This window comes from Simochromis diagramma, unplaced genomic scaffold, assembly GCF_900408965.1.
Source record: "Simochromis diagramma unplaced genomic scaffold, fSimDia1.1 OVJJ01000343.1, whole genome shotgun sequence".
NCBI lineage: Eukaryota > Metazoa > Chordata > Actinopteri > Cichliformes > Cichlidae > Simochromis > Simochromis diagramma.
The window spans coordinates 11,343,921-11,370,719 of record NW_024386831.1 but is presented as its reverse complement, the minus strand read 5'-3'; the positions used below and the strand labels follow the sequence as shown (position 1 = coordinate 11,370,719).

The 26,799-nt window shown below is 40.6% G+C and overlaps 1 protein-coding gene across 1 annotated transcript in view; it reads right to left on the bottom strand.

The window, feature by feature from the left end:
- Positions 1 to 26,799, bottom strand: part of map2 (microtubule-associated protein 2) — a 100,820-nt gene that overhangs the window by 12,556 nt on the left and 61,465 nt on the right. Inside the window, exons 5-17 of the mRNA XM_040028405.1 lie at positions 24,346 to 24,609; positions 16,515 to 16,604; positions 15,199 to 15,273; positions 12,997 to 13,212; positions 10,917 to 11,198; positions 7,609 to 9,781; positions 6,644 to 7,233; positions 6,303 to 6,545; positions 5,883 to 6,020; positions 4,464 to 4,525; positions 2,940 to 3,081; positions 2,465 to 2,521; positions 2,011 to 2,318 (exon numbers count right to left, since the gene is read on the bottom strand). Coding sequence (XP_039884339.1) covers positions 2,011 to 2,318; positions 2,465 to 2,521; positions 2,940 to 3,081; positions 4,464 to 4,525; positions 5,883 to 6,020; positions 6,303 to 6,545; positions 6,644 to 7,233; positions 7,609 to 9,781; positions 10,917 to 11,198; positions 12,997 to 13,212; positions 15,199 to 15,273; positions 16,515 to 16,604; positions 24,346 to 24,556 — 4,587 coding nt within the window. The 5' untranslated portion in view covers positions 24,557 to 24,609. The remainder of the gene's footprint in view (positions 1 to 2,010; positions 2,319 to 2,464; positions 2,522 to 2,939; positions 3,082 to 4,463; positions 4,526 to 5,882; positions 6,021 to 6,302; positions 6,546 to 6,643; positions 7,234 to 7,608; positions 9,782 to 10,916; positions 11,199 to 12,996; positions 13,213 to 15,198; positions 15,274 to 16,514; positions 16,605 to 24,345; positions 24,610 to 26,799) is intronic.

Sequence of the window (26,799 nt, the reverse complement as noted above, 5' to 3'; positions counted from 1 at the left end):
AGCATGACGTATTCAAAATCACACACAAGCAAACTAACACACAGTGGAGCAAAATCCACACTGAAATATTGGCCAAGCACTTCCACATCTACAGTGAGTGATGTGACTGTATAATTGAGTATTTACATTGCAAACACTGATGAAGCTAGTTATGAACACTTTGACAAAGCATAAACAGTAATGCTGCACACATGCTAACCCCCCCCCCAGAGAAGCTCAAGCGTGTTTCTCCTGCAGATGACAGGCTGGTGTTTGGAACATGATCCCTCCCTATTTTATGGCTGACTGCACAGAGCAGCTCAGAGGCCTGCTAAGTCATAAAGATGCCAGCCAAACACTTAGATTCCTAATCAGGTCATCAGCAAAGGCTTGTAGGAACTGATGGCTACAGACACATTGCTTCCTGGTGCAGTGCTGCCTTTCTGTTTCAGACTCGAGACATTTGTCAAAATGTAAGAAATGTACCCCGAGACACTGTGGTAATGCAGATTCTGTGCAGCAACAGAAAACAAGATTTGTAATTCTGATTTTGCTGAACTGCTGTCTTTGCTTTAGAGAGCCAGGAGGAACGCTTACGGGACAATACTGCTCAGAGTTCAGACTCTCGCTCAGGTGTCATAGTCATGTCATTTTCTGTTTACTGAAATCTCTAGATCGAGAACTGCTTGGTGGTGAGAAATCACAGGTAAAAATAAAGCTGACATAACATAAGCTAGCATTTACTGCTTTAAAATTGTAAAAAAATGTATATATACATATTTTGAAATCATTCTTTAGACCTTTATCTCAGTGTTTATCTTTGGGATAAACTCACAATCAATCACAACAATGTTAAAATGACTTTTTAACCTGCCATCAGGTGGCAGTCTATATTAGTCTATATTAAACTCAGAGAAAAAGAGCCTCGGTCTACTGTGTTGATGGCAACAGATACATCAAACTGCTTTCATCCATCAGACACAGAGCAACATTTACAGCTCTTGAAGACAAATTTTTCTGCAATCTGATTAACGCAAGCATACTTTTACTTTCACTGACAGCAGCAACTGATATCTGAACTAATGCTTCACATAGAGACAACAGAGGAAGACAGCCACAAAATCAGACTGGGAACTGAAAATATCTAGAAGTGGTAAAGAACTGCTAAGCTGCTGTAGGTCTTGATTCACCATATAAATAGTTTAGATGATAAATCATATGTCCAATAGGTTTATATATCATTAAAATCAACATTATAAGTTGAAGTACATTTTAGGATAGTCTATCAGGTAAAGGAAAAGTTTAACACGCTACACTTTACATTGTATACATTGTAAATTTAACCAATGGACACGTGTAATTACGTGTGATTTTCCTTTTTTCTTATACAAAACATCATTATGTAATATTTTGTACTCTTTTTTTTTACGATGATGGATGGGCAAGATTATTCACGAGCTAGCAGCAGGCAAGAGAAACTAAAAGACTAAAGCAGGACTTTTAGCGAGGACCTAGAGACGGGAGGAAACATATGGGAAATAAGCATCTTAAAGCAGAAGAAAAAGACAGAAGATGTTAGACAAAACCTTATAATACTATTTATACGAGGAATGGTAAAGCAGACCTCATCACAGATCAGTGGTCTGTAAATATATTGTACAGATTTTTCTTGCAGATCCATATGAAACAGTTATTTGACTCAATTTTTTCCTCCTATTGAACGTTTTGTTGTTGCTTTATGGTTCAAAGGTCAAATCCTGAGTAAAATCTGCTAGGAGGCAAGCATTAAGTTTCTTTGCATGCTCAGTAAATCTACCTGTATATACCTAATATACTTTTTATTTCTATTACATGTAACTTCCTGAAACAAAAATAAAATACATGGCAGCTTCTGTCTCTGAGATCAGTGCAGAAGGGAGAGATAGGAAAAAAGGAAACTACAATAAGCAGTAAAACCAAATGTGAAGATGGAAGAAAATTAGCAAGCAGTTAAAAAAAGCTGCAGATTTCTGGACAAAGTAAAAGTGTTACCTGTCCTCCTTTAGGCTGATACTTGATATTCTCTGTGGAGCCAATCTTAGACTTGATATTCTTGAAGTCAGGGAGTGGCTGGTTGATAATACGGAGCTGCTTGGGTGTGGTTGCAGGTGACTTGGGTGGGGTACGGACCACAGCCACCTTCCTCTCCTGACAAATCAAACTGAGGGAGCGTGGGGTCCCGGGGGTCCTCGAAGATGATGAGTAACTGGGAGGAGTTCCTGGGGTGATGGCTGTTGAGCCAGGGGTGCGTGGGGTGGAGTGGCCACTGCGAGCTGAACGTGAGCGCACTGATTCTGTAACTGGTAAGATGACAAATACAGGTGATGGAGGTGGAGGTGAAGACAAGCTGCAATTCCTTTTATTCCAAATATTTTGAGTCCACAGCACAAAATTACAAAATGCTCTTAATTTATATCTAGAAATAGTAGAAATAGTCTGTAATTACCTGTCATGCTAGGAGCTCGCCCTGTCCTGTGTTCTGCCCTCATCTCAGTGCGAAATGCTGGAGAAAGGGAAGAATCAAAAGTTTTGGATTTAGTGATGGAGAATGAAGAAAAAGAGGAGTTTTAGTGCATGCTAATAGTCCAACATAACATTTTGGCTTTGTAATAAAAGTAAATTAAGTATCAATATAAAAAAACAAATGTTAAAGATGCCAGAAGACAGACAGAAATAGAGCGAGTATGCAAAAATCACTCATTAGCAGATGTCAGCTGGGACTTCTTAAAATAATCAAGCATAAGGCCTTATGAGTGTGCTTTTCACTTTCTAGAAATATTTTTCTAAAATTGATCAACAGTAGTAAAGACTGAATTAGTAGCATTTGTCGCACACTGGAGGCTATCAAGAGTTTCGTTTTAGACAACCTAACGTAAACTAAATGCTGATACTTTGTACAGTTTAGGGGAACTGGACCCTACATGTGGGCCTGCGAGGAGCCGTAGAGCCAGAGCTAGTGATAGAGGTAGAGCTCTCTTCATGGTCATGGGGCCCACGGCGACTCATAAATGAGGTGTGGCGTGGCACTGAAGACCTCTTCTCTGGGCTCCGTGACCCACCATCCTGTTGGAAAGCATACATGGAGCGCATTGTTAGGCCAGTCAGGCAGACTGAGGTTTATCTTTTTAATTCAATGTGAAACAACAGATATCGTATGCAAGCAATATTACAAAATTAAAGCAAATAATATTCATGTTTGCATGAAAACATGTATGAAATTTCCAGGACTTGTGCAGGAACCCTGTCACTCTTCCATCCACCTACCTTAGCTATTTGTTTCTGTAATTCTGTGGAGCCCTGAGGCTCTGCTGAGGATGGACGAGGTCTATCTAGCGAGGCAGCCGCTCTGGATATGAAGGTGGGGATCTTTGTAAACGGTAAATGATGGGCATGGCACTGAGATGGTACAACAAAGAGGCGTGGTTGGTGAGGCGCATGAAAACAAAATAAAGAACACAGGATGACAAAAAGTGGTGAAAATACCACTGCTACAACATGCATCATGAATGCACATGATCTCATGAATCATGTGGAACAATTTACTATGTAATCTATTAAAGCAGCTCCTCTTGCACATTCATTTTAGTAAGAAACTGAAAACTCATGGGACATGAAAATATCAAGCAAATAAACAAAACTTAAGAACGTGAGGGATACTCTTCATCATGCCCATGCAACAGCAACGGGCTACACTGCAGAGCATGGTATTAGAAGACACTTTCAGTATGCTGTGATGACATGACATTTAGGAAATATAGAAAGCATGTTCTTTTAGACACAATAACTGTCATTACCATGGCGGAGGAGTGAAATGGAGTCATGACCACAGGCACTGGAGAAATGTCACAGGTTGGTTCAACACCCACTCAGCAAAATAAACACTCCAAATGCATCTGTCTTCACTACTTGTGCAAAAACCCATTAAAATATGCCAAGAAGAGGAAACATTTTACAAAATGTAACCACCATTAATAATTTTCTTCATGAAATATGAACAAAAAACTAATGCAACACCTGCCCGTGTTAGTGTGTAGATGGAAGGACAAAGCATTTGCGTTATCTGGATGTGATGTGTTATTGTGTTAATCTCTTTTGAGATTTTTTTTTTTGGACTCAGCAAGTCACTCTAGGAAATAACATCATTTTAATGATTCTACTGATAATTGTTTTTTCAAAATTACCGAGATGCTTTTTGTTTCAGATCCTGCAGAAGTCAAGATGTGTATTAGCGGTTTCATATTAATAGCAAAAAAGCAAAAGTTTCAAATCTGTTGCACCAAAAAAAGGTTCTGCCTGTTTCTAGTGTTCAGTATCCATTGAGTTTCTCTATGCCTATAATTTAATTGTTCATTCATGCTGACTGCCAGCAGAGTTTTCTTGGAATCTCTCTCAGTGTTTTTTGTGCCAGAGGTCGTGCCATTGTTAGGTTTGTTGAGTATACTTACCGATGCTCTGTCACGAGACTGTCTGGCAACGCTGAGAGGCTGACGACTGTCAGGTAGGACCTCTGAGGGACGGAGACAGACAGACAGAGAAGTTCAGGGAAACAAAAATACTTCAGAAGAATTTGTGCGTTAACCTTCGTACATTGAAGGAGAAGGAGTTAGGGCTCTCTAAATGCCCTACTTTGGAGGATTACCCCCATATTTATATCCTTGCAAGAATATGTTCCCATTACATAAAATGTAAAAATTACAGACATCCAACTTTGCATTCTTAAATGTGGCATGGTAAGCGATATGCCAAATTCAATGTTCTATAGGAGCTGGATGTTTCTCTCTTGACAGCTTTGTTCTGCAAAGATTTGGCAAGATATCACACAGAATGGGGGATTTTGTATTATGTAAGGCAACCTTGGAAAAAAAAAAAATCTAATTGGGGCATTGCAGCAGTATACTGAGCTTTCCTCATCACTGACACAGAATTCAGTCCGTCAGGGGAAAATGGAGAGCAAACTGCCTCTGGGTCAGAGCAGCATTAGCAAACCTAGTAATAAGTTAAAGGGTGGCTGTCACTTATCAAAGTCTGTCTACCAACCGGAAGGTCAGTGGTTCAATCTCTGGTACCTCTGGTCTTCATATTGATGTGTCCTTGGGCAAGATGCTGAGGCCCCCATATTCCCCCCGATACATTGATCGTAGTGACAGTGTGTGTGTAATAGAAAATGCTTCAAGGCATAGACTATATTAAAGTAGCTTGTAGTAAAAAGTGCTTTCAGTACTCAGAGTGGAAAAGTGCTTTTAGCACCACGGAGAAGATACCACAAGTTGGAAATGGCTAAACTGGATATGTAATTTAAAAGACCATCGAGGTTGTGAAGGTCTATAGTTTCTTTACTGACAAGATTCATTATTGTGACAAGTCAGCTGGACACCAGCAGCTGACAGAGAACCTAGATACAAACTGCAAAAAAAGATTTTATGAAGGAAAGATGTATTCATAAAGAATAACATCTTTATGAATGTGTTAGGAATTAAAGTATTATTTAAGTTAACAATACTGTAGTTAAGGGAAGTGTGCTGTGCCTTCTTAGACACATGTATATATGAGCATAGGTGTAAGCACAAACAAATGCTTAAAACAGAGAACACAAGTGAGACAGTATTTGTTAGCTCGGAGAACGAACAAAAAACACAAAAAAAGCAAAAAATACACAAATGAATCCAAAGAAAATATTAATGAAAGTCAATCTTTATTATGATGAAACACAAAATAAATGCATTTGAAAACAAATGACTAACAAAACTAATAACATTAAACAACCAATAAAACAAAAATGAAGCGGAGGCGAGACAGGGAATGCTGTTGCGGTGACTGTCCTGCAGCAAGCACCAGCTGTGTGACAGACCAAGGCAACGTGTCACCTGTGGTTATTCTCCTGGGGCAGGAGTGGTGCTGGATAGGACGGGTCTGGCGGACTGCTGCTTTCCCCGCAGTCCTCTTGGACGGGGATTGAGTCCGAGTCTCCATTTTTTTGGCCAGGTCAGCCTTCTTTATCACTGCTGCATTATCAGAGAAAACAGGACCAGTGACAACAGCAGAGGAGTGCAACCACAGACGGAGACAGTCGTGTTATAATACGGAAAACACCACAGAAAGCCTGTGTACGGTTCATGCATACTGAATATTAGCCATCATTTCAATAAGAAAGCCTGCATACAAAACAGTCAGATGCACAGAGTGCTGTGTTTGAGGAGCAGCTGACTTGAACATTATTTAACAATGATTATTGCTTCAGTTATTGACATTATTTTACATATGACGAAAAATAAAATTACAATAACCTTTTTTCTTCTTGAGTTCCTCTTTGGGGATGTAGGCAGGTTCTTTGCGGGTAGGTTTGCGTTCTGGAGTCGAGATTCGTCCCTTAGGCCGCCCCCCCTTAGTCTTGGCTTTAACAGGCTTTTCCTGTTTCTCTGTCTTCCACTGTTGTGCCAGTTTGTTCTGGACCACAGCAGGTTTTTTGACCGGACTAGACATCTTGGGCAAAGGCTCAGTGTGCTCTGTTACCATACTCTTATCGTCATCTGCAGTGTGGAAAAATAGGGCATGAGACTTTATTCAGTTTGTGTATTTGAAGCTGACAAGAGGGAATAAAAAGAAGAACCAAAAAAGGTGATCTCACCTTGAGTGTCAACCCAGGAGCTGTCCAGAATGGAGTCATCCATTGTGGTTTCATCTCTATCATAGCTTTCTGTTGGTCCTTCTGTTTCTATGGTCTGAGCCTCCCTCTCGGGGGAGCCGGGAATTTCAGGAACATCTCCCATTTCCTCTAAACTGGCAGCCTCTATGTCCGCTTCCTGAGCCAGCTCCACAGACTCTTCTTCCTCTTCTTCTTCTTCTTTCTGGGCAGCAATGCAAACTGCTTCGGCCTCAGGTGGGGCAGAGAAACGAACGCTGTGGCCCGGCTCTTCGGCTTCATCAATGGTTTGGACCACAGTAATGAAATCATCTTCAACTGTCACCACAGACTCAATGGCAGCATGAGCCTCGGGTATTTCCTTCGTCACGTCGCCTTTGTCCTTCATCTTCTCAACCTCAGCAGGCTTTATTGCATCAGCTTCTTTTTGTCTTGCATCCACTTCAGGCTGGTCTGCAACTTTTGTGTTCATCTCTTCCTCCTTCTCACGCTCTTCCTTTTCTTTCAGCTGCCTTTCTATTGTTTCTTTCTCTTCCTTCTCTCTCAACTCCTTCTCTATTCTTTCTTTTTCCAGCCTTTCTTTCCTTTCTCTCTCCTCTTGTTCCATCTTTTCCCTCTCTTCTCTTTCTTTTCTCTCCCTTTCTTCCTTTTCCTTCTTTTCTCTCTCCTCTCTCTCTTGCTTTTCTTTCAACTCCTTTTCTTCTTTCTCTTTCTTTTCTTTCAATTCCCTCTCCTCTCTTTCTTTCTGCTCTTTTTCTTGTTTTTCTTTCAACTCTTGCTCCTCTTTCGCTTTCTTCTCTTTCTCTTGCTTTTCTTTCAACTCCTTTTCCTCTTTCTCTTGCTTTTCTTTCAACTCCCTCTCCTCTCTCTCACGCTGCTCTCTTTCTTGTTTTTCTTTCAACTCTCGCTCCTCTTTTTCTTTCTGCTCTCTCTCTTGCTTTTCTTTCAACTCCCTCTCTTCTTTCTCCAATTTCTCCCTCATCTCCTGCTCTTTCTGTTCTTTCTCCTTCCTTTCTGTTTCTTCCTTCAATATCCTCTCTGCCTCTTCTTTCTCTCTCCTTTTCTGCTCTTCCCTCTCTTCCATTTCTTGTTCTTTCTTTTCTGCCTCTTCCTTGATTTTCTTTTCTTCCTCCTCTTTAAGTTTCTTCTCGACTGCTTCTTTCTCTTGCTCTGCCTTCATTTTCTTTTCTGGATCTTCTCTCTCATCTTTGTTTATGCCTAACACAGGTGAAGCTGATCTTTTCGGGGAGCCATACATTTCTCTTTGTTTAAGTTTGGAAGGTGAGAGCACTGGGGAGAGCAGCTTGTCATCATCGATATTGCTCTCCACAGATGAGGCAGATGAAGTTTTAACAGGCCTGGCAATTCGGTCCTTGGCCACACCAGTCAGCTGGTACACATCTTCAGCGTCCACTTCCTCATAGGCTTCCTGATGCACCAGCTTCACCTTCTCTCGAAGCTCCTGCAGCTCTCGCTCCTCCTCCAAACTGAGAGGCCTGTCCTCCATCTCCAGTTTCCGGATCTGCCTCTCATAGTCAGCAATCTCAGTTTCTGATGCTGAGCCTTCACCGCTGGCTTGCCGTTCAGTCTCGCTCACTGACCTCCCACCTTCCTCCAGTGTCACAGTGACAGTTGGTGTCACAAAAGGCTCACAGGGCTGAGCAAGTGGTGTCTCGCTTACAGAGGTAATCATCTGATCATCTTCTTTGTTCTTTTTATTTTCTTCAGCTGAATCTTTTCTCTCTTCTTCTTTCTGGTCTTTTTCTTCAGCTGCATCAGCAACTCCTGATGGCTGTGTCTTATCCTCCAAAGACACATCTCTGACTGCTAATTTTCTTGCCTGCTCAGCTACCTTTTCCTCCAGGACAGACGGGGTGAAGACTTGTGCAGAAGTGTCTGTAGGGCTGAACACATCTGCAGGGGACGGCATGGGCCCTGAATATTCACTAAATACACAATAACCCATCTCTTCCAGCTGGCTGTCACTCTTTCTAGCTCCAGGACTCTGTTCCCCTGAAATTAGGCTAGCCAGTGGGTCATAATTTAAGGCAGAAGAATCAGATTGAATCGACTTCCTCCGAATGATTTCTGGGTCACTGTTTTCTGATTGCAGTCCCGAACGGTTACCAGCAAGGTCAAGCATTTCGGGCAAGTCTTGTGCCATTACTGTGCCATTTTTATATGTATTCTTGGGAGGCTCAGGGGATTCTGGAGATTCCGGTTCAGGACTAGGTTTTGGAGGCTGCTCTGTGATCCTTGGAGGAGATGAGGAGTCTGAAGTAATGGAAGCTGCCGTCTCAAGTATGAGTGGAGGGAAAGATGGTGGTTTATCTGCAGATGGTGTGGTAACTGGAAGGTAGTCTGCTGAGTCATCTAAACTTCCACTGGTATATGACATGATATCTGTGGCCAGTGGGGAGAAGTTTCTTTGTCTACCTTGGCCACTTTGATCCATCGCTCCTATGGTGATGTTAAGTGAGTAACTCCTCTGCTCTAAGGCAAGTTTACCTGGGGAAAGCCTGCAGTCATTACTCCTGTCAGGAACTGTAAATACCCTAGTGTCTTCTGTTGTACTTTTTTTAGCTTCAGGTTTATCTTGAGCTTCAGCAAGTGTGCTGTAGCTGATCTCAGGAGAACTGGTATCATCAGTACTCTGCTTTTCACCAGCTCTACTCAGTTCGTAATAACCCTCACCTTTACTGTGAGGACCTTCACTAACCTCCATGGCTGATGTTTCAAAATAGGCTGACATCCCAGATCTGTCTTTTGTGTCACTTGTTGAGTCTCCTCCTTGAACTTTGGTTCCCACTGATGTGAAATCAGCAGGAGAGCTGATGCTGCTGAACTCTACCACCTCCACTGATGGCTGCTTCTCTGACACTGTAATCGGCTCACCATATGTAGGCTGAAGTGTGAGCGATCTGACGGGTTCCTTGGCTTGACTTTGAACATCTGGGGGTACAAAGGATGGCATATCCATGGTGGGACTCTCTGGTACAACTCGTTCACCAGCAAAGAACCCTTGGATCTGGGGCTCATAAAACTCCTCTGGGCGTTTCTCTGATCCAATGCTGTCAGGGCTCATGGATCCACTGTCCTGCTTGTCTGTCTCCATCTTCAAAGCTGAAAGGATATCTGTAAGTTGGCTGTTCGATCATTACAGAAATGCATTGTTTTAGCATGCTGTGAATGAGATATCTATTAAGCCAGGGTCTGGAAAAGCTATGACAAAAACAGGCAAAGCTCTCCTCAGAAACTTACAGCACAATGGTACGGCCATCAATGAAGAAGTACGGCGAGATTACGCGGTCCACCAAGTCACAGATGGATGATAAAATGGGATGGTGGCGTGACGGAAACCAGCATGAGGCAACTGTGATGTTGCTTTATGGGAAACAAGCAATAACAGATGGGAGAAATATCCATGCTGACCTTCAAAACCATCAGATACCAAGTGAAATAACATTTCTGTCATTCAGTAAAATGAAGTGTTTAGTCAGTTTGTCAAGTTTAAAGCTTTTAATATTTAAATAGTTTTCACTATTGTGAAAAATCTAGGGTTTAAATGTTCAGATGTCAGTTTATTAGCACAATCATGGAAGAACTTTACTGGTAAATGACAGATAAATGCTATATGCTGTCACCAGCTAAAGGTGACAAAAACAACCCAAAAAAGAGAAAGAATTTGGAATTAAGCTGATACAGAAATGCATTTGATGAGATGGTTTTACCAACAACTGCACCACACTGAACATGAGACAGCCAACACAAAATCCCCTGCAAACTCTGTACTCAGATTCATGATACCAATGATTTATGCACGTGTTGCAGGAATGAATCATGGCTACAAAACTGCGCACAGCACTGGCATACCAGCACTAGGCAATGTATAAACACAATGAAAAATCTGGAAGCTTATAGCAGGTGGAAAAAATAAAACCAGCAACCGTCACGATTAGCATCACTTCACTTCATCATACCACTACGAAAACGGCCGGCCCCGAAAACCACAGCAAGTAAAAGAAAATATAAGCAAAAATACACAATAAAACCAGGTTAAGTTAAAACAATGTGGCTTTTTTTCACCAACAAGCCTGTGTTGCCTTGCAGCCGCAGCAGAGCGCAGGGAGGATTACTTGCCATTCCACTTGAATTATAATGCTTATAAGTTATACATTTCCTTTGTACACATCTTGCGTTCTTATACAGTGGGCAATGCAGGAACATGCAGGCAGGGAGAGCAGAGGGCAGGACACACCTGTCTCAGGGCTCTCCTCACCCTCTGCTTCCTCCTCCTCTCTGTCCATAGAGCTCTCTGCAGTAGCACTAGCTGCCTCAGCCGGCTCCAGGTCTAGATCCTGGGCCTCGTCTATGGCCTCTGCCTGCTCTAAGGGCTCAGCTTGGGGGCTGTCCAGCTCGGGCTCTTCCCCACTCCACTGCTGCTCATCAAGAGCTGCCTCGGACTCTGCTGCCTCTGCACTCTCCTCCTCATCTTCCACCTCCTCCTCGTATTCAGCTGTAAGAGCCTCCATGGTCTCTTCTTCCCGAGAACAGGGTGAAAGGGGGACACATTAAGACTACAGGCAACACAGACTTGGGTTATGTGAGAACACAACTTATGACGGGACACTTTCAGCTCTAGGGAAAGATGGCCTAAAATATTTATTTGTTCACACATATATGTACATTACACATACAGTACAGACTGCTGTTATTTATGCATTTTTTGTTTTCTTTTTATCATATTAGAAGAATATGTTTTTTTCCCCCCAAATATCTGTCTTTTTAAAATATTTTTTCCAGTCCATAAGCAAATCCTTAACAGATACTGACCTTTGATCTTTTACGACTAAGGTCAGTTGTTTAGTGGTAAAGATAACAGGAAACAACACTTCATGGCTTTACATTGCACGGACAGGATACTATATATGCAAGTAAATGAAGGAACATTGTATTCATTTGAGTGAAATGAGAGTTAGCTGCAGATCCACCGTGACAATGTCGCATCTTTCTAAGGATTTGCAGCTGATCGTACAAAGTGGTTGCTAATAGTCATTAAATATGATCATTTACATTAGTTTACACTAACTAGAAGTTAATAAATGTCTTCAGTATTACACAAATGTTAAGTTCAGCTGAGATCTGTGATTCCAAACAACGACAGTAAAATATGTCCTGTAAGATAACTTCTGAATCCCTAAGCTATGGGAGTCAAGAGTTCTGGCTTTTCATTTCATTTTAATTTAATATCTCTGGAGAAAGAACTTTCTTTCCTGTACTCTTTTGAGCAAGAAAAAAAAATCAGCAGCATCAGGAAAGTTTAATAACTGAGACAAGTTGAATCGGTTCGAGATGGGCTCTTGGTTTCTCTATATTACTTTTTTTGTATATTACTGGATAGGGATTTGGATTCTGCCATTAGATTTCCAAAGATTTATTATGCTATTTTTACAGCACCTTCACAGCATTACAGTCATACTAGACTTTACACTTATCTTGTGCTGAATGACTGACAAACTTATTAAAAAATGCCAAAAAAACCCATGAAAAATCAGCTGATTATTTTTAGATTGGTTTGCTTTTTTAAAAGGTTTTTTTTAAAGGTTATTTATTATGCTTACTGATGAATCCGAATAACAAGAACAAATGAATGGAATGATTTTTTTTTTTTATAACAGAGTTGATAATGGGTGTTTATTAAAAAGGCAGAAGGGCCTCATAAGACTGCATGTGCATGACGTCCACATTTCTGAACCACAAATGTGGGTGAATATGTCTGAGCTGAAAGTCTTCCTTGTTGCCACAGTGAGAGTGTAAAGGTAGGTACGGATGAGTGTAGAGGGTCTGACATAGCACAGTATGGTTTAGGGGATGAGAAGTAGTCTGGAGAAAAGAACCAAAATACATCTCTGGGTCTCCAAGACATCTATGAAAGGCTTATGGTCATGTTCCACAAGTCGGACTTGCACGATGGTCTGACTGATGAGCGAATGGCAATAAAACACTGTTATTTATATAACTACTTTGAACCGTCACTACTATGTGTTAGAGTTAACAGCATGGCAAACACGGATAGCAATGGGCTTGGGTAAAAGAAATTTAAAACAGAAGAGAAATATGGCTGTTAAATTAATATGCTGTTTTGATTGAATAACCAACACAAGGACACACAAACGCACACAAAGACAGACGAAGAGACGAGCTGACGGACGGAGAGACGGAAAGACGAAAGGAGAGAGGAATGGGGGAAGGGAGTCAAATCACAAGAGAGCAGAGGAAAAAAAGAGAAAGGAGATGGAGGGAGGGGGGATGGCAAAGAGGAACCATGCGTGGTTCACCTTCAATCTGTCTAAAGGCCACGGCTTGCCCTGTGGGGCGAGAGCCCGAGTGCGTCCACTCTGGGCTGAACAATGGGTGCTCATAGTACTCCTCTTCGGAGTGGTAGGGGTCGTCCTCGGGCACGGAAACTGAGATGGAGGGGGCGAGGAACTTGCACCTCTCACGAGAATTTTGGAAGCGGCGGAGAGGGCCCGCCTCCTCCTCATCCCCTACATCTACAAACAAGACAGACACAAGGAGAAGAACTGCAGGGAAATCTGGACACGCAGACTGAAAGAGAGAGTGAAAAGGATGGAGAAAAAAAGATAAAGGAAAAGGGAGAAGAAAGCAAAAAACTGGAAAAAAACCCACCAAAGAATGACCATCTTAAAAGTGACTTAACATGCAATATAAGATTTTTTTTTTCCTATAAGGAGCTTTGGTCCAAACTTTTTCATTTGGTCTTGACTTTATTATTTCATCAGCCAGTTCAACTGAACAGCAGTCACTTTGCACATGTAACTTTTTGAGACTGGTCAAACGGCAGAATTAAACTTTATAGATATGACCAGGAAAATATATTCTGCATTTATTGTATCCTTATTGATTTAGCTACTACTGATACTAGACTGAACAGAACTGAAAGCAGAACAAATATGCGCCCAGCTATGGTCCTTTAACTTTTACGAAATGCTAAGTAACCAGCAAGTTCAAAACAATTTTTGCCTGACTATTTAAGATGGACATTTTTTGCAGTGAAAAGAGAGATAAAGCTTGAAGAGAAACCGACAAAAGAAACAGAAAGAGTCAGCAGAGAGGGGAATGCCAAAGAAGAAGAAGAGAAAACTTGTTTGAGAGCAAGAGAGACGTAACACACAGAGGACAATGACAAACAGACAGTGACAAGCAACTCAAGATAACAAAGCTTTGGGGGCCAGCCATTCTTTGAGAGCAACAAAACGGGCATATTGTATCATTTGTGAAAGATATCTGCTTCACATACGAATGATTCAACCAAAAAAATAAAATACATACAACATTAAAAATAAACAGCTACAACAGTTATAGCACTAATACAGCAGAAGTCGCTAACAAACCTGTAATGTTTTGTGGGGGTTTTAAAAGCCACAGTGAGAACAAACCTCAACACTAATACAAACTACTCAGTCCTGTAAAACACTCCACCTACAGTAAGGAACCTACATCCCAACAGCTTTACAGCTGTTTGTCATGAGCACACAACACATAACAACACATGTCACAAGGCTTTGCAGCCCCTAACCTTATTTCTTTTAGTTTTAGTTTTATAGCCCAGTCACTGCTTAAAAAATTAGATCAAACATAAATAATCAAACTTTATCACAGCTCTAACTGGGATGTTCAAAATCACAGGATAAATCTACACTGTGTGATTCAGAAAATGTAAATTAAATATAAAGTATTTTATGTGTGCAAACGGCATTCATCATCTTCCATTCTCAAGAGGCAAGCTATACTAAATTATGTAACTAGATTGCATTTCTACATTGGGAGGGGCTTTTTTAATACCCAATTTATTGGCTTTTCTACACCTTGCTGCAGCTTTCTTAGTCCTTAAATGTATAATTTGTATAAACAGAGCTAGATCTCTGTCACCTATAGCCACAGCCAAAGACACAGGGTACAATGACCAAAAAACGCAACACAATGATTAGACAGGCAAAACTGAAGACATAACTCAAGTAAAATCACAAACAACAAGAAATCAGAGGGTTACCTAAATTGGCTGTCATATTAGTGTGTAGAAGACAGTGAAATGAAGAGGTTAGAAAAGGAAATGGATGGAAAGGATGACAAAAAGAGTGCACTTAGTAGAGGTGGAGTGTTCATGCATGTTATTGCGTCTTTGTCAGGATAAATGGGGATGATAATGAAGATATTCATTTTATCTGTTTCAGGCATACAATGATGACACATATGCAGTATTCCAAAAGAAATGGATGACAGGAAAAAAGGAGAAGATGTTTCTGCTTATAGCAGCTTAAGTAGATTTTCTGAACGTTTATCAACGTGTGGTTCATGCCCTTTAGGCAGGGCGTGTCCTGAGAGGTGGGGCACTTCCAGCGCAAGCATACACCAAGACCCAAGTCTTGGTGGTCATAAAGCATCAGAAGCCACAGTCAAAAGAAGAAGTCTCTCTCTTTAAGAGACATACCGAGTATGTATTTATATTCTTGGCCTACCTTGTTCTAGAGGTCCAAAGTGCTCTGCAGCAGGTGAGGGGGGAGGCGAGGGAGGCAAATTGGTGGTGTCTTCAACTAGAAAGTGTGACAGAGATAAAAGACTGAAGTTATTAAAAAAAATAAATCACATATTATAAAGGATACTTTCCACTAGCAGAAAACACTTCTTGCAAGGTAACATGCCTAGCATGTATACAAAGCATATATATGTATAGCAAGGTATTGCAAGGCTGAAAACTGCTAATTTCCATTTTCACATGCATTTTTACAAGCAAAAAAAAAAAAAAAAAAGAGTAAAACATGGAGTACAGGTGCAGAACCCTGTAAAAAAAGTGCTGTGAATAAGCAATAGCTTTGTATTTTTCTGTTTAAATAGCAGAAAAAGAAAGGCACTGCTAAATATGAACTCTGGCCATCCAATCGGTACCACATCTGGCAGCCAAACAGGATTGCTGTCCAACCATTGCTTAAATCATCAGTTAATACCAGTGAGTGCATATTCCCTGTTATTTTTAGTTTCAGTGTCAGTTGCTCACTGTTTTCACTGCAGTTTTCACTGCAGCAGTAATTAGAAACAATTTAGTCTTTTTTTTTTTTTTTTTAAATCACAGTTATAAACTGCACAGATCATATATCCTTTCTGTACATATACAGAGGCACATTACACTATGCTTATGCACATTTTACTCCTGTTATGGGTATTATATACGTGGCTGTTCCCTGCTTGATTCTGTTGCCAAAGACGGGGGTCAGACAGTAAGAAACAGGCTAGGCAACGTGGGAGTTGAAAGTGACTAATTAAAGGATGGAGGTATGAGCTACTCTTGTTACTACAGGTACACTGTTCCATGTAAATGTTTGACAACCAGAAGCCTGGTTTTCAAGTGTGCAGGTTATGAGACTAATTAAACAAAATATACAACTGGTCTACTGTTTATAAAGAACTACTAGAGTTGCTGAGGGAAAATACAGACATTTCTGTGTCTCCAACATATTCTCTTTTGCTGCAACATGTTTTTAACGTTCTTCAATTAGCGAGTCTTTTCAGGTTAGTAACAGTCTGCTATATTGCTCCACTGTTCACTTATTAAAAAAAAAAACAGGTATAACAATAGGACTAAAGATGAATAATTTCAGCTGTCTAGCAGATGGATTAGGTGCTCCGACTCCTGAAATGCTGTTTTTAGGGATCTGGAGACATGTCCTCTGCACCCAGGGCCAGGTCCCATGTGAACAGGGGCCTGCATATTATAGTTTTCCAATTGCTACTGCTCTGTAGCACCATTAAAGAACATATGTGCATTTTTATAGCTCACCTGATGGCAGTCTTTGAGTCTCCTGCTCTCCCTTCAGTACTGCCACTGCCTCTGCTGTCACTTCCTGTACAATCCGGGCTGACACTTGCTCTACCCAGACACAGACATACAAGGTCAATGCAATATTATTAAACATGTTTCAACCAGACTAATTCTCTGTCCATTTTGCTTTACAGTAGCTCTTTCATGTCACTCAAAATGTGAGACGAAAGGCAGCATGAGGGGGCTGAGATTGTCTTCATAACACCATGTCTGCTAGTGAAGGCTGCAAGTGTCACCATGGGAACACAACATCCCATGCAGACACAAAGTATGAAAAAAATACCTGTAATACTTTCTCTATTTTCATCACGACAAAGGAAATTTTACTTTTCAATAACACACAGTAACATTTATAAAAATACTGCCAAACCTAAAAGTAACATAAAGAATAAAGAATGGAACAGCTTTTTACATAGAAATACAAGAATGATATCGCAATGTGTAATACTGTCAGTTGTTTACTATTGTTTTTGATTTTTTTAATGAATTATCTTTACGCAAAATCTATCAAATGTGAGCTGAATCCAGTTCCGTCGGCGCAGACTTTTTTGTAATTTAACTATCAATCTGAATTCATTTCATTATCCAGGAAAGAGTGCTGTCTCAAGATGCAGTTCAAAGATGGACCCACCTGCAGGCCAGCACAAAAAAAGTGAGCTTTATTTCTAAGCTGGTAAAACAGTCCAGAATGAAAGCAAATACGGAACTGATTAAACCAAGAATATAAAAAACCTGACAAAAAGCAGGAACAGGAAGAGAATGACAAAGAGAGAGGTACACAGAGGACTAATTGGGAATAGGAAACAGAACTTAATCAACACAATAAACAGACAGAAAGTGAAACAGCGGACATGAGAGGAAAACGAGCCACAAGAATAAAAGATAAATGAACAAACTGGCAGCAGGAGGACCGAAAGGAGATAGGGAAACACTGAGGGAGCTAAACACAGGTAACAAACTCAAACTAGGAACTAAAGCTGAATGAAAAGCAACAGTAGAGCGATCCATTATCCTAACCAGTATTCAGATCCCATAACAACGCACTCCAACACTAAAAATTAACTAGACCTGGCAGGATAAAGATACTGGAAATACAATAAAATCACAACAGGAAACTAACAATAATCAAAAACTTTGAACATTAGAACACCAATGAAACCAAACAGTAAATATTTAATTTAAAAAAATAATCCAAAAGCTCCAAAAATGTGGCCAAACCCAAGGAGAGTTTGTCATGGCCAGGTGCTGAAGCACAAGGCAGTTTGGTACTGTTTGGTATTTATATATCAGAAAGCCCAGCAACAATTTTGCTTTAGGGTCCATTAGCAAAATGAGTTCCTGATACTATAATGTCAGATTGGGTTTATTGCAAATTTAGATAAACTCTCTGCAATTCTTTTTTTTTTTTTTACCAGCTATACAGTAAATGCATTTTATCTTTCAAAAGAAAAGAAATAAAAACAATGTTAGATGGTAATACTAGTGTTAGCATTTAGCAAGAAGCTGTCAACACAATATGCCCGTCTAACACTTGTAGGCAGTAGGTGTTAAATAACTACAGTATAACAGGAAAAGCCAGCGTGCACACAGTTTTCAATTGTAACCAAGGGAGTAAGTCTGTGACAGTTATGTACTCATGCGCTAATATAGTGTTATCCTAAATCAGGACACACACAAAAGGGCACCATACGAAACTGGTCAAGCAGTCTGCATTCAAGCTTTCATCAGTCTGCCTGCATGCATGTACGAATCAGAGAGGACTGCAGAGTTTTAAACAAAACCATCATTTCTATAGTAACAGCAGTTATGTATGGCTGGATGGCATTGTGATGGTTTTTTTACTGTTGCTGTTTAAGAACCTTTTTCTTTCCAGCATCACCCACACATCAACACACACAAGCTGGCAGGCACACACATACGCACACACACACGCACACACACACGCAATAACCCACATACATTCACTTCTTCCGGGAACACTTAACACAGCCCACTCACCAACTCGAAGCCGCCATTTCCCATTTTCAATAGCAAAGTGCAATAAATGTGTACCACCTTTTTCACTGCTTCCAGGCAAAATCCTTTCATCTGATACTAAAAAGTAGAAGAGAGGCGTCCTCGTCAAACCTGCTCAATGGTTGTAACATCAAATAACAGCCCCTAAAGCTAAAAACTGGCATTAAAAAAAAAGCCTGTACATTTTTGTGAATGGTTTAGAACCACACTGCCTTTGTGTCATTTATTTATTTATTTTTTCCACATTAACAATTGCAAAGATGATTTTAACACTGAGAACGACATATTTTATTCAAACTAATGCTTGGCACAAAATTCCAGTTACGTTCATGTAAGCCACTTACAAATGTCCTTACAAAGTTTCTGAAGCAAGCATAGGGATCTACTGAAGATAGTGCAACTATTACAGAATAGGGAAGTAGCTTAATTGCACAATTGCAAGATTCAAATGAAAACTAAAAAATATGGAAATGTCAACTTGACTACTAGAGCAGTATGGAATTTATGTGTCAAAAACAACAACCACTTTTTAGGAAATTGTGAATTTTGTGTGTGTGTGTGTGTGTGTGTGTGTGTGTGTGTGTGTGTGTGTGTGTGTGTGTGTGTGTGTGTGTGTGTGTGTGTGTGTGACACAAACAAATCTAGACAAATGCACAATGACAAAGCATTAGCAATGCAAAAAAACCCAACCTTGTCACATCCATAAAGCCAGCTGGCACTGATGAAAACTAGCCTTGTATGGCTGTCTCAGCATTCTCTGATGAAGTGATGTCAAAATGACAGCCTGTCTGTCACTGGCTGTGACAGCAGAATCTATCTTACTACACCACTAAACAAAAGTAACACGATACGTATAAACAGACCTGCTCTCACTGTAAAAGAAAAGCATGCATTACCTGTATGACAGGCGACCGAACCTCTGAATGCTCCCTCTTTGAGCAGAGACTGTGACTGGAAGCCCCAAAGTCGACGCAAGGCACAAACAGTGCGCCACACAGAGGCAGGCACACACACACACACACACAGAGAGAGGGCACAGAGAGAGCAGGACTGATGTTTGGCATGATACCAGCAGGCACCCAAAATGTGTAAAGCAAGTGGTTGTCATAGCAACAGACCAGTGGGCCATTGACTTGGGTCCATACGTAATTCAGATGCGAGCATCCTGTCATTCGGTTTCAACCTCCATGTCTAAAGCTACCAATCAAAAGAAACGATGACTTATTTCCTTTTTTTTGACACATGATGCAAGTCTGAGCAATTTCTATTTTTAAAATCATCTGATGAAGTAAAATAAATGTTAATTATTTTCATTTTCTCAATGAAATCGCAGTGGAACAAATTGTTTTGTTTGTAGCTATAAAGAACAGATATTTGAACAATTTCTTTCAAAACAAAGGTTAAATTAAACCCCTGTTTTCATAGTGGTGATTACCTTAAAGTATGTAATATAGTTAAGTAAGCCAGGAGTGACAGCTAACAGCTAACTGTCACGGACCCGGCTCTGGAGGACTCGGGGGTCCGTGAGCAGGATGGACCGTTATTATCATTATTATTGTTATTAGTATTATTATTATTGTTTTTATTATTATTATTATTATTATTATTATTATTATTAGTGTTGTTGTTGTTATTTGGGGATGTGTGTCTTTCTGCACTGTGCTGTGTTGTTCTGTGTTCCACTCATTATATGTAGAGGCAGGATGTGGGTGTGTGGGTGTGTACAAGTGTGACTGGAGGATGGAGAACAGCCACATGCGGGCCTGATGGGTGTGGCCCGGCAGGAGGACTGGCCACACCTGAAGTTCCTACCACACACCTGTTGGTGATCAGGGCTCGTCGGGGGAGCTACTTAGGAGAGTGTTGGAGCTCCCACCAGTGCGGGTTCATTGAGTTATCCTACCAGGAGAAAGAGTGGTCCAGAAAGGCTGCACGCACGGGGTGTGCGGAAACACAACAGCGGGGAGCACGAGCACAGACGTCGGAGGGAAGCACACACACGGGATTCAAGGGAGCAATGGGGAGTTATTGTGTTTACAGCTTCTCACTGTAAATAAAAAGCACTGTTTGCATCTCAGAGTCTGCGTTTTGGGTCCTCATTCCCCATATCCCCACGGTCTGCCTGCCAGAACACAAGCAAGCTCAGTTTGTAGCTACGTAATCGGAGACAAAAACCTTCACAAAATATATTATCCTCGGCAATTAGACCAATTAGATTTTGCTTTCTTAACCCAACACATACAGATCAGACATACACATGTAGTGGAAATAGGGCAGGGCAATATGGCCAAAAATATTTATCATGATATATATTTGAAAATTTGCGATAACGATATAACTGACGATATAATTGACACGAGACAAAATACTCCTCAACTTTATTGGTGCAAAAAAAAAAAACCCCATCAATGTATTTTCACTTAAACAAGCAGCTGTTTTTTATGTGCATTAAAGCTATATAAAAATTTAACAGTGCAAATGCAAATTCCTTGCTGACAGTTTAACCAAAAGGCATTTCCAGCATAAAATGGCCGACATATCCTTAGCATAAAGAGGTTATACACACACTATGCAGTAATATTATGTTGAAGCACAGTATGTATCACTCCGCAAGGCTCCTGACTACGGTACTCGTAATGCTCTGACAATCCATCAAGTGATGCGGCTTCGCAGCTTAGCAAAGTCGTACTAAAACATTTTTTGACAGATTTTTGAGAGCAGTGTACCACATAAAATCGTTTCGGTAATAACTGTAATAACGATGGCCCCCTTGCATGCTCTACCAAAAAATGTGTATCTGATGGACGGAAGCCAAACCAGTTCTGCACCACTGAAGTTTCACCGCTTTCGCCCTTCTCATTCTGCGTCGCCGCCATGCTTTTTCTGCCATGTGCGTATGATAACAAAAGGCACTGCGCATGCACGTTTTACCCATATTCTATCGCGATATTTCATTTTCTTATCATTGCCTAACATTATACAGGTATTACCGTGAACGGTATGATATGGCCCAGCCCAAAGTGGAAATATTTAAAAAAATAATCTCCTCTCTGATGCTGCCAAACATACTGATTTAGGCTGTTGCTATGGATGGACATTAACAACAGAAAATCTTGTCCAGGATTCTTGACACTATGCCCAGTTATTCACATCAACGATATAAATGACACAGACATCAGCCAAAGCAATAGCCCTAGCATAACACCAAGGCTTCCTTGATTTATGTAAGCCAAGCACCCCCTGTAATGAGCTCAACAACGCTTTGTATTCTTTCTGTTTCTATTAAGTCTGACTCTTTCTCTCGCTTCATCTCTTTCTCTTGACCACTTGTAGAATGGCCGACTGGCTTTTTTAACTTTGTTTCAAAGAAAGTCAAGAGGGCAATTTCATGCTTCGGTAGTTCTTGTTGTGTCTGAAGAGCTTTTCACAGCGAGAGAAGGCTCACCAAGTGCCAGTATCAGCCCTTCTGCCACCTTTCCTACCCCACTTATCCCCCAGACTGCTCTGTTCTGTGGCAATGCTAATGTCTGCTGACAAGATGCTCTGCAGATAAACACAGCTTTGGTTACACAGCTGGGGAGAGAATGTCATATTTAAACAGAATGCACTGTGTTAAAAGTATTGATATACTCTTAATTATCATTGTTATAGACCAGCATCTATGAAAGCTGGTATAGAAGAGGAATTCTACTTGATATTTTCCGTTTTCACAAATTGACTTAGTCCATTTGTAACTACAGGCTACCATTATTAGCCATTATGTAAGAATAATGGTAGCCATTACTATTCCACTGATAATAGAGCTATTTGTTGGTCATCATATTTTAGAGACATCCTCACATTAATCTTATGACCTTGATGGATCATTCATTCACTCAAATAACAGGATATCCCATCAGATTATTCCCTCTGAATCCTGCATGTGACTGGATCAGATTTGCACGGGTCTGTCAAGCTGACACATTATAATCCTTAAACTCCTGTGAGATACATTTAATCTCGGTGACAGATGAAAACTGCACACACTGGAAGTATACAAGTCATAAAGACAAAAAATAATCAGATCTGGAAAGGGTCACAGACAATTTTATTTCCATCACAGTAGGTATTTGATTCGCATATTTTCCGAAAATCTGGAAATTCTCTCGTGACACTGCAGGGAGCAAAACATTTTATTCACAGGCATTAACATGTTAATTTTGAAAACTATATTTAATATATTCAAAGGACATTGGTAAAAATGTGAACTGACTTAAGGGATTAATTAAGCACAGGATGTCAAACTGGAACGAAAGTACACTTTTGTAATTACAACTGATGATACGGTCCATTGCATGCTCCGCAGAATAACATTATTAGCTATAAAAACAGTGTATTAATATAACAACTATTCAGTTTTAGTGTTTGTACTTGAGCTTGCACAGAAAAAAAAGCAGTTGACCTGTACAGGCAAGTGCCCATGTATTATGTTTACTGAACAACTTGCTCACCTATTTATGGACAAAGTAAGCATATCAAAGATGGGCACTGAAGACATAAAAACGGCCACTCAAAAACACCATTATCAGAGCAAAAATTAGTAACTGCTAGGTCGCAGTAATGGGGAGATGGGAGGTTAATTGGGGTCTTGTCATTGCATGCTTTTTGGTCTTGTCAGTGGTAAGCTACAGTTGAAAAGAACAAAGGCCTGGCAAACTAAATTGTAGGGGAGCAGTTGCCATGGTTACACCATTGGTACGTTACTGGTCTTGTCTCCAGGGTGTAAGTGAGGTTGGCGATTGGAGGGGGTGGGGGGGGACAGACTTTATGTGTTAATTATAGCATTGTTAATAACAGTATGTGTCTGCAGTGAGGACTTAGAAAGCTTAGAGTGGAGACAGAACGCAAACACACACAAACACATCGCTATCCAGCATACAAACCCAAGAATACTGTAAAGATACAAATACACATATACCAATGTGCAAACACAAACATACCAATGTGCCCAGTCATACAATCCGAAATTTCACACACGCGCTGGAGTAAAAAACCAAAATGAAACACACTCTTCAGACTCTATATAAAGCTGCTGATTGGACTCACCACGATTGACACCACCTACAGTACTTCTACAGAAATGTGTTTCTGATGAACCTTTGTGCCAAATACTTTCTTCAACAAAGAATACAATCTCTGAAATAAATTTAGCTGTTTCACATGCGGATCCCAACCAGATAATACAACACACAGTGTTGCAGACCTCACTTCGTCTTCATGAGTATGCTTACATCCACACAGGGAAAAAAAAAGGTTTTCCTATTATCGTGTTTATTACTCTCCGCTGGGTGCCAGCTGTGCTCTCAGTTTTAATGATTTAACTGAGCATTTACATCACAAAGCACAGCACAACACATTTACCTATTTGTACCGACGTGCTGTTGTCAAATGCAATTCTGCCCCTTCCCTAGACAAGAATCTTTAGGGTCTCTACTTTATTAACCACATTTGTAAACAAAACAATGCATTTGTATTGATTTAGAGCACAATAACTTACAGACATCACTATATGTAGTGAGAGCTGGCTGTCTTCAGACAGCCTGTTTTAAAATTGTAAAACTTTAATATGCTGACCTTCCATCATTTGTTCTAAGGAACATTTTGCAGGCTGTTACGCGTTTTTCTATCTACTATTAGCTCAGTAGACACAGCCATCATTTATCCTGCCTGTAGAAAATGAAACCTTTCAATTAATACAAGCAGATGCCTTTAACAAAAGGTAAAATTACATTACCTGCAGTTATAGCGTGAGCTCCAGTTAGTTCCCCGTTGAAGCCGTTCTCCCTGGCAGAATAGGGGGCTGTGGCCACATGGGTCCCGCCAGGCTGGCAGGTCCTGTAGGCTGAGGAGGAGTAGCCATTGGCTCCATGGGTGCCACCAGGCTCCTGCCCCGCTGATGGGTCCCACTGAGGGGTACCGTCTTCTGGCTGTCGACTGTCTGCCATGCTGATGCTAGCTAGCAGCCGAAGAGGTTTAGCAAGGGTTGGGGTCTCTCCTTCTGGGATACAGACAGGAAGAGAAGGAAGAGGGAGGAGCAAAGATGAGGAATGGTCAAAACGCAGCATGTCTCTGTTATTAACTGCAATTTTAGCAAGGCAGCATTAAGGAGAATGAAGAGTGTAGGGACCAGAGGAGGCTCTAGGACATGTTACATCAGTCACATTTGCAAATCTCTTTTTTGTATGTTATGATCACTGCTGCAGCTCAACTCAACAGTTTTGAAAGTGCAGCTGTGAGTTTGTGTGTAGGTGGTTATGTGAAATACTGTCCTTGGATGCTGTCTGGCATATGACAACCACTGGATGAAACCCTATTGATTTGTGTGTTTGTGTGTAATGACTCATGCAGCCAGCGGCTCAGACAGAAAACACAACTGGCTGAAAATGAACAGAGAAGACCTTGGATTTTCGGTGAGTCGTGCTGGGCTGCAGGGTTTAGAGGTGGGTTCTGATCAATCTGACAAGATTCAGCCCAACATCTAACAAATAGTTTGAATCAGCTTCACTACAACATACTGGCTTCTATTATGTGAAAATCCAATGGCAAATGTTCCAGAAACAAAAAGTGTGTCATCTTTCCAATACTTTTAATGGAAGCATGATAGCTGATCAGCATGGTGTGAACATTTTAGGACTTATCTAAACGTTAAGTGCTAATACCATGTTACGTAGGGCTATGATTCAGTATTTACATGTCTTTTTCATGTTAAAATAACCAACATTGCTTTGTTATTGAATGCATTTATGTTTAAACTCCTAAATATTATGACAAGTGCCTTTTAAAATTCAATGACTAACATAGAAATATCTCATAGTGAGTGGATAACATTGATCAGATCAGGACAGAGAAGGATCAAGTAGAAGCGACAGGCTGAAACTATTGATCAGTTCTTATTATCACCTAAAGCCGGGACAGTCAGAGACAAGGAGTGAAAGTCAAGGATTTAACTACCTGGCCAGGAGAGATAAATGGGCTCAAAGTAGTACAAAATCATTACACTGAGCTGTTATTATTACTATTTTTATTTGGTATATACAGTTTTTTATGCTCAGTTGAGGTTATTTACATCTCACAATAGTGGAACAAGTACACTGAGTTGAATCTGAGCTTGAAGGACAAAGAGAGAGGTAAACAAAGGGCTCAGTGAGAAGAAAGAAAATTGTGAAATACTCTGAAAGGGAATTGGTGATCTTTGCAGAAGGGCTGTTGATGGTAGCATTTACAGGGCAGCCTGTGCAGTTGTGCATAAGGGTGTGTGTGAAGAAGCAATTTGTCATTTAGCTCTGCGGTCCTCAGAGAGCCAGAGAGTGAAGTGAAGTCAGCTCGAGAAAACGGGAGTCAATAACTACAGCCGAAGACCAAGGTACTGCTACAGTGAGCACTAGGTACTACATTCACAGTACATTAAATACTACTACTCACTGTCAACCAAACAGGAGAACAGAATAGAGTGGAACAGAATATAATAAATGGAAAACAGAAGAGTGATTCCCATACAAAGGATGTATGAAAAGACTGAAAATACAACATGTCCATATTTTTTGTTAAGATGGATAATAAACACTAAGGCTGGGCTATATCATACTATTAGCTCAATAGACACAGCCATCACGGTAATACCGGTGTAATTTTGGGCAACGATAGGAAAATGACATATTGCGATAGAATATGGGTAAAACGCGCATGCGCAGTGCCTTTGTTTACATACGCACATGGCGGCGACGCAGAATGAGAAGAGCGAAAGCGGATCGTTGAATGAAACGGATGAACCAGAATTGGTTTGTAAAAATGCTGCAACGTCAGTGGTGTGGAACTGGTTTAGCTTTCATCCATCAGATACACAACAAAGCACTATTTTTGGTAGAGCATGCTAGCGGGCCGTCGTTATTACCGTGTTATTTGGAAAATACGGCACACTTAAAATCAATCCTTTGATTTTTCTGAAAATCGACAGTGCCCCTTATAATCCAATGGACCTTATGTATGAATTCTGGTTGTGTTTACTGACCTCGAAATGATTTTATGTGGTACACGGCGCTCGAAAATCTGTCAAATGTTTTAGTACGACTTTGCTAAGCAATGAAGCCGCACCGCTTGATGGATTGTCGGAGCATTACGGCTATCGTAAGCAGGAGCCTCGCGGAGTGATACGTACTGTGCTTCAACATAATATTACCATATTGTGTGT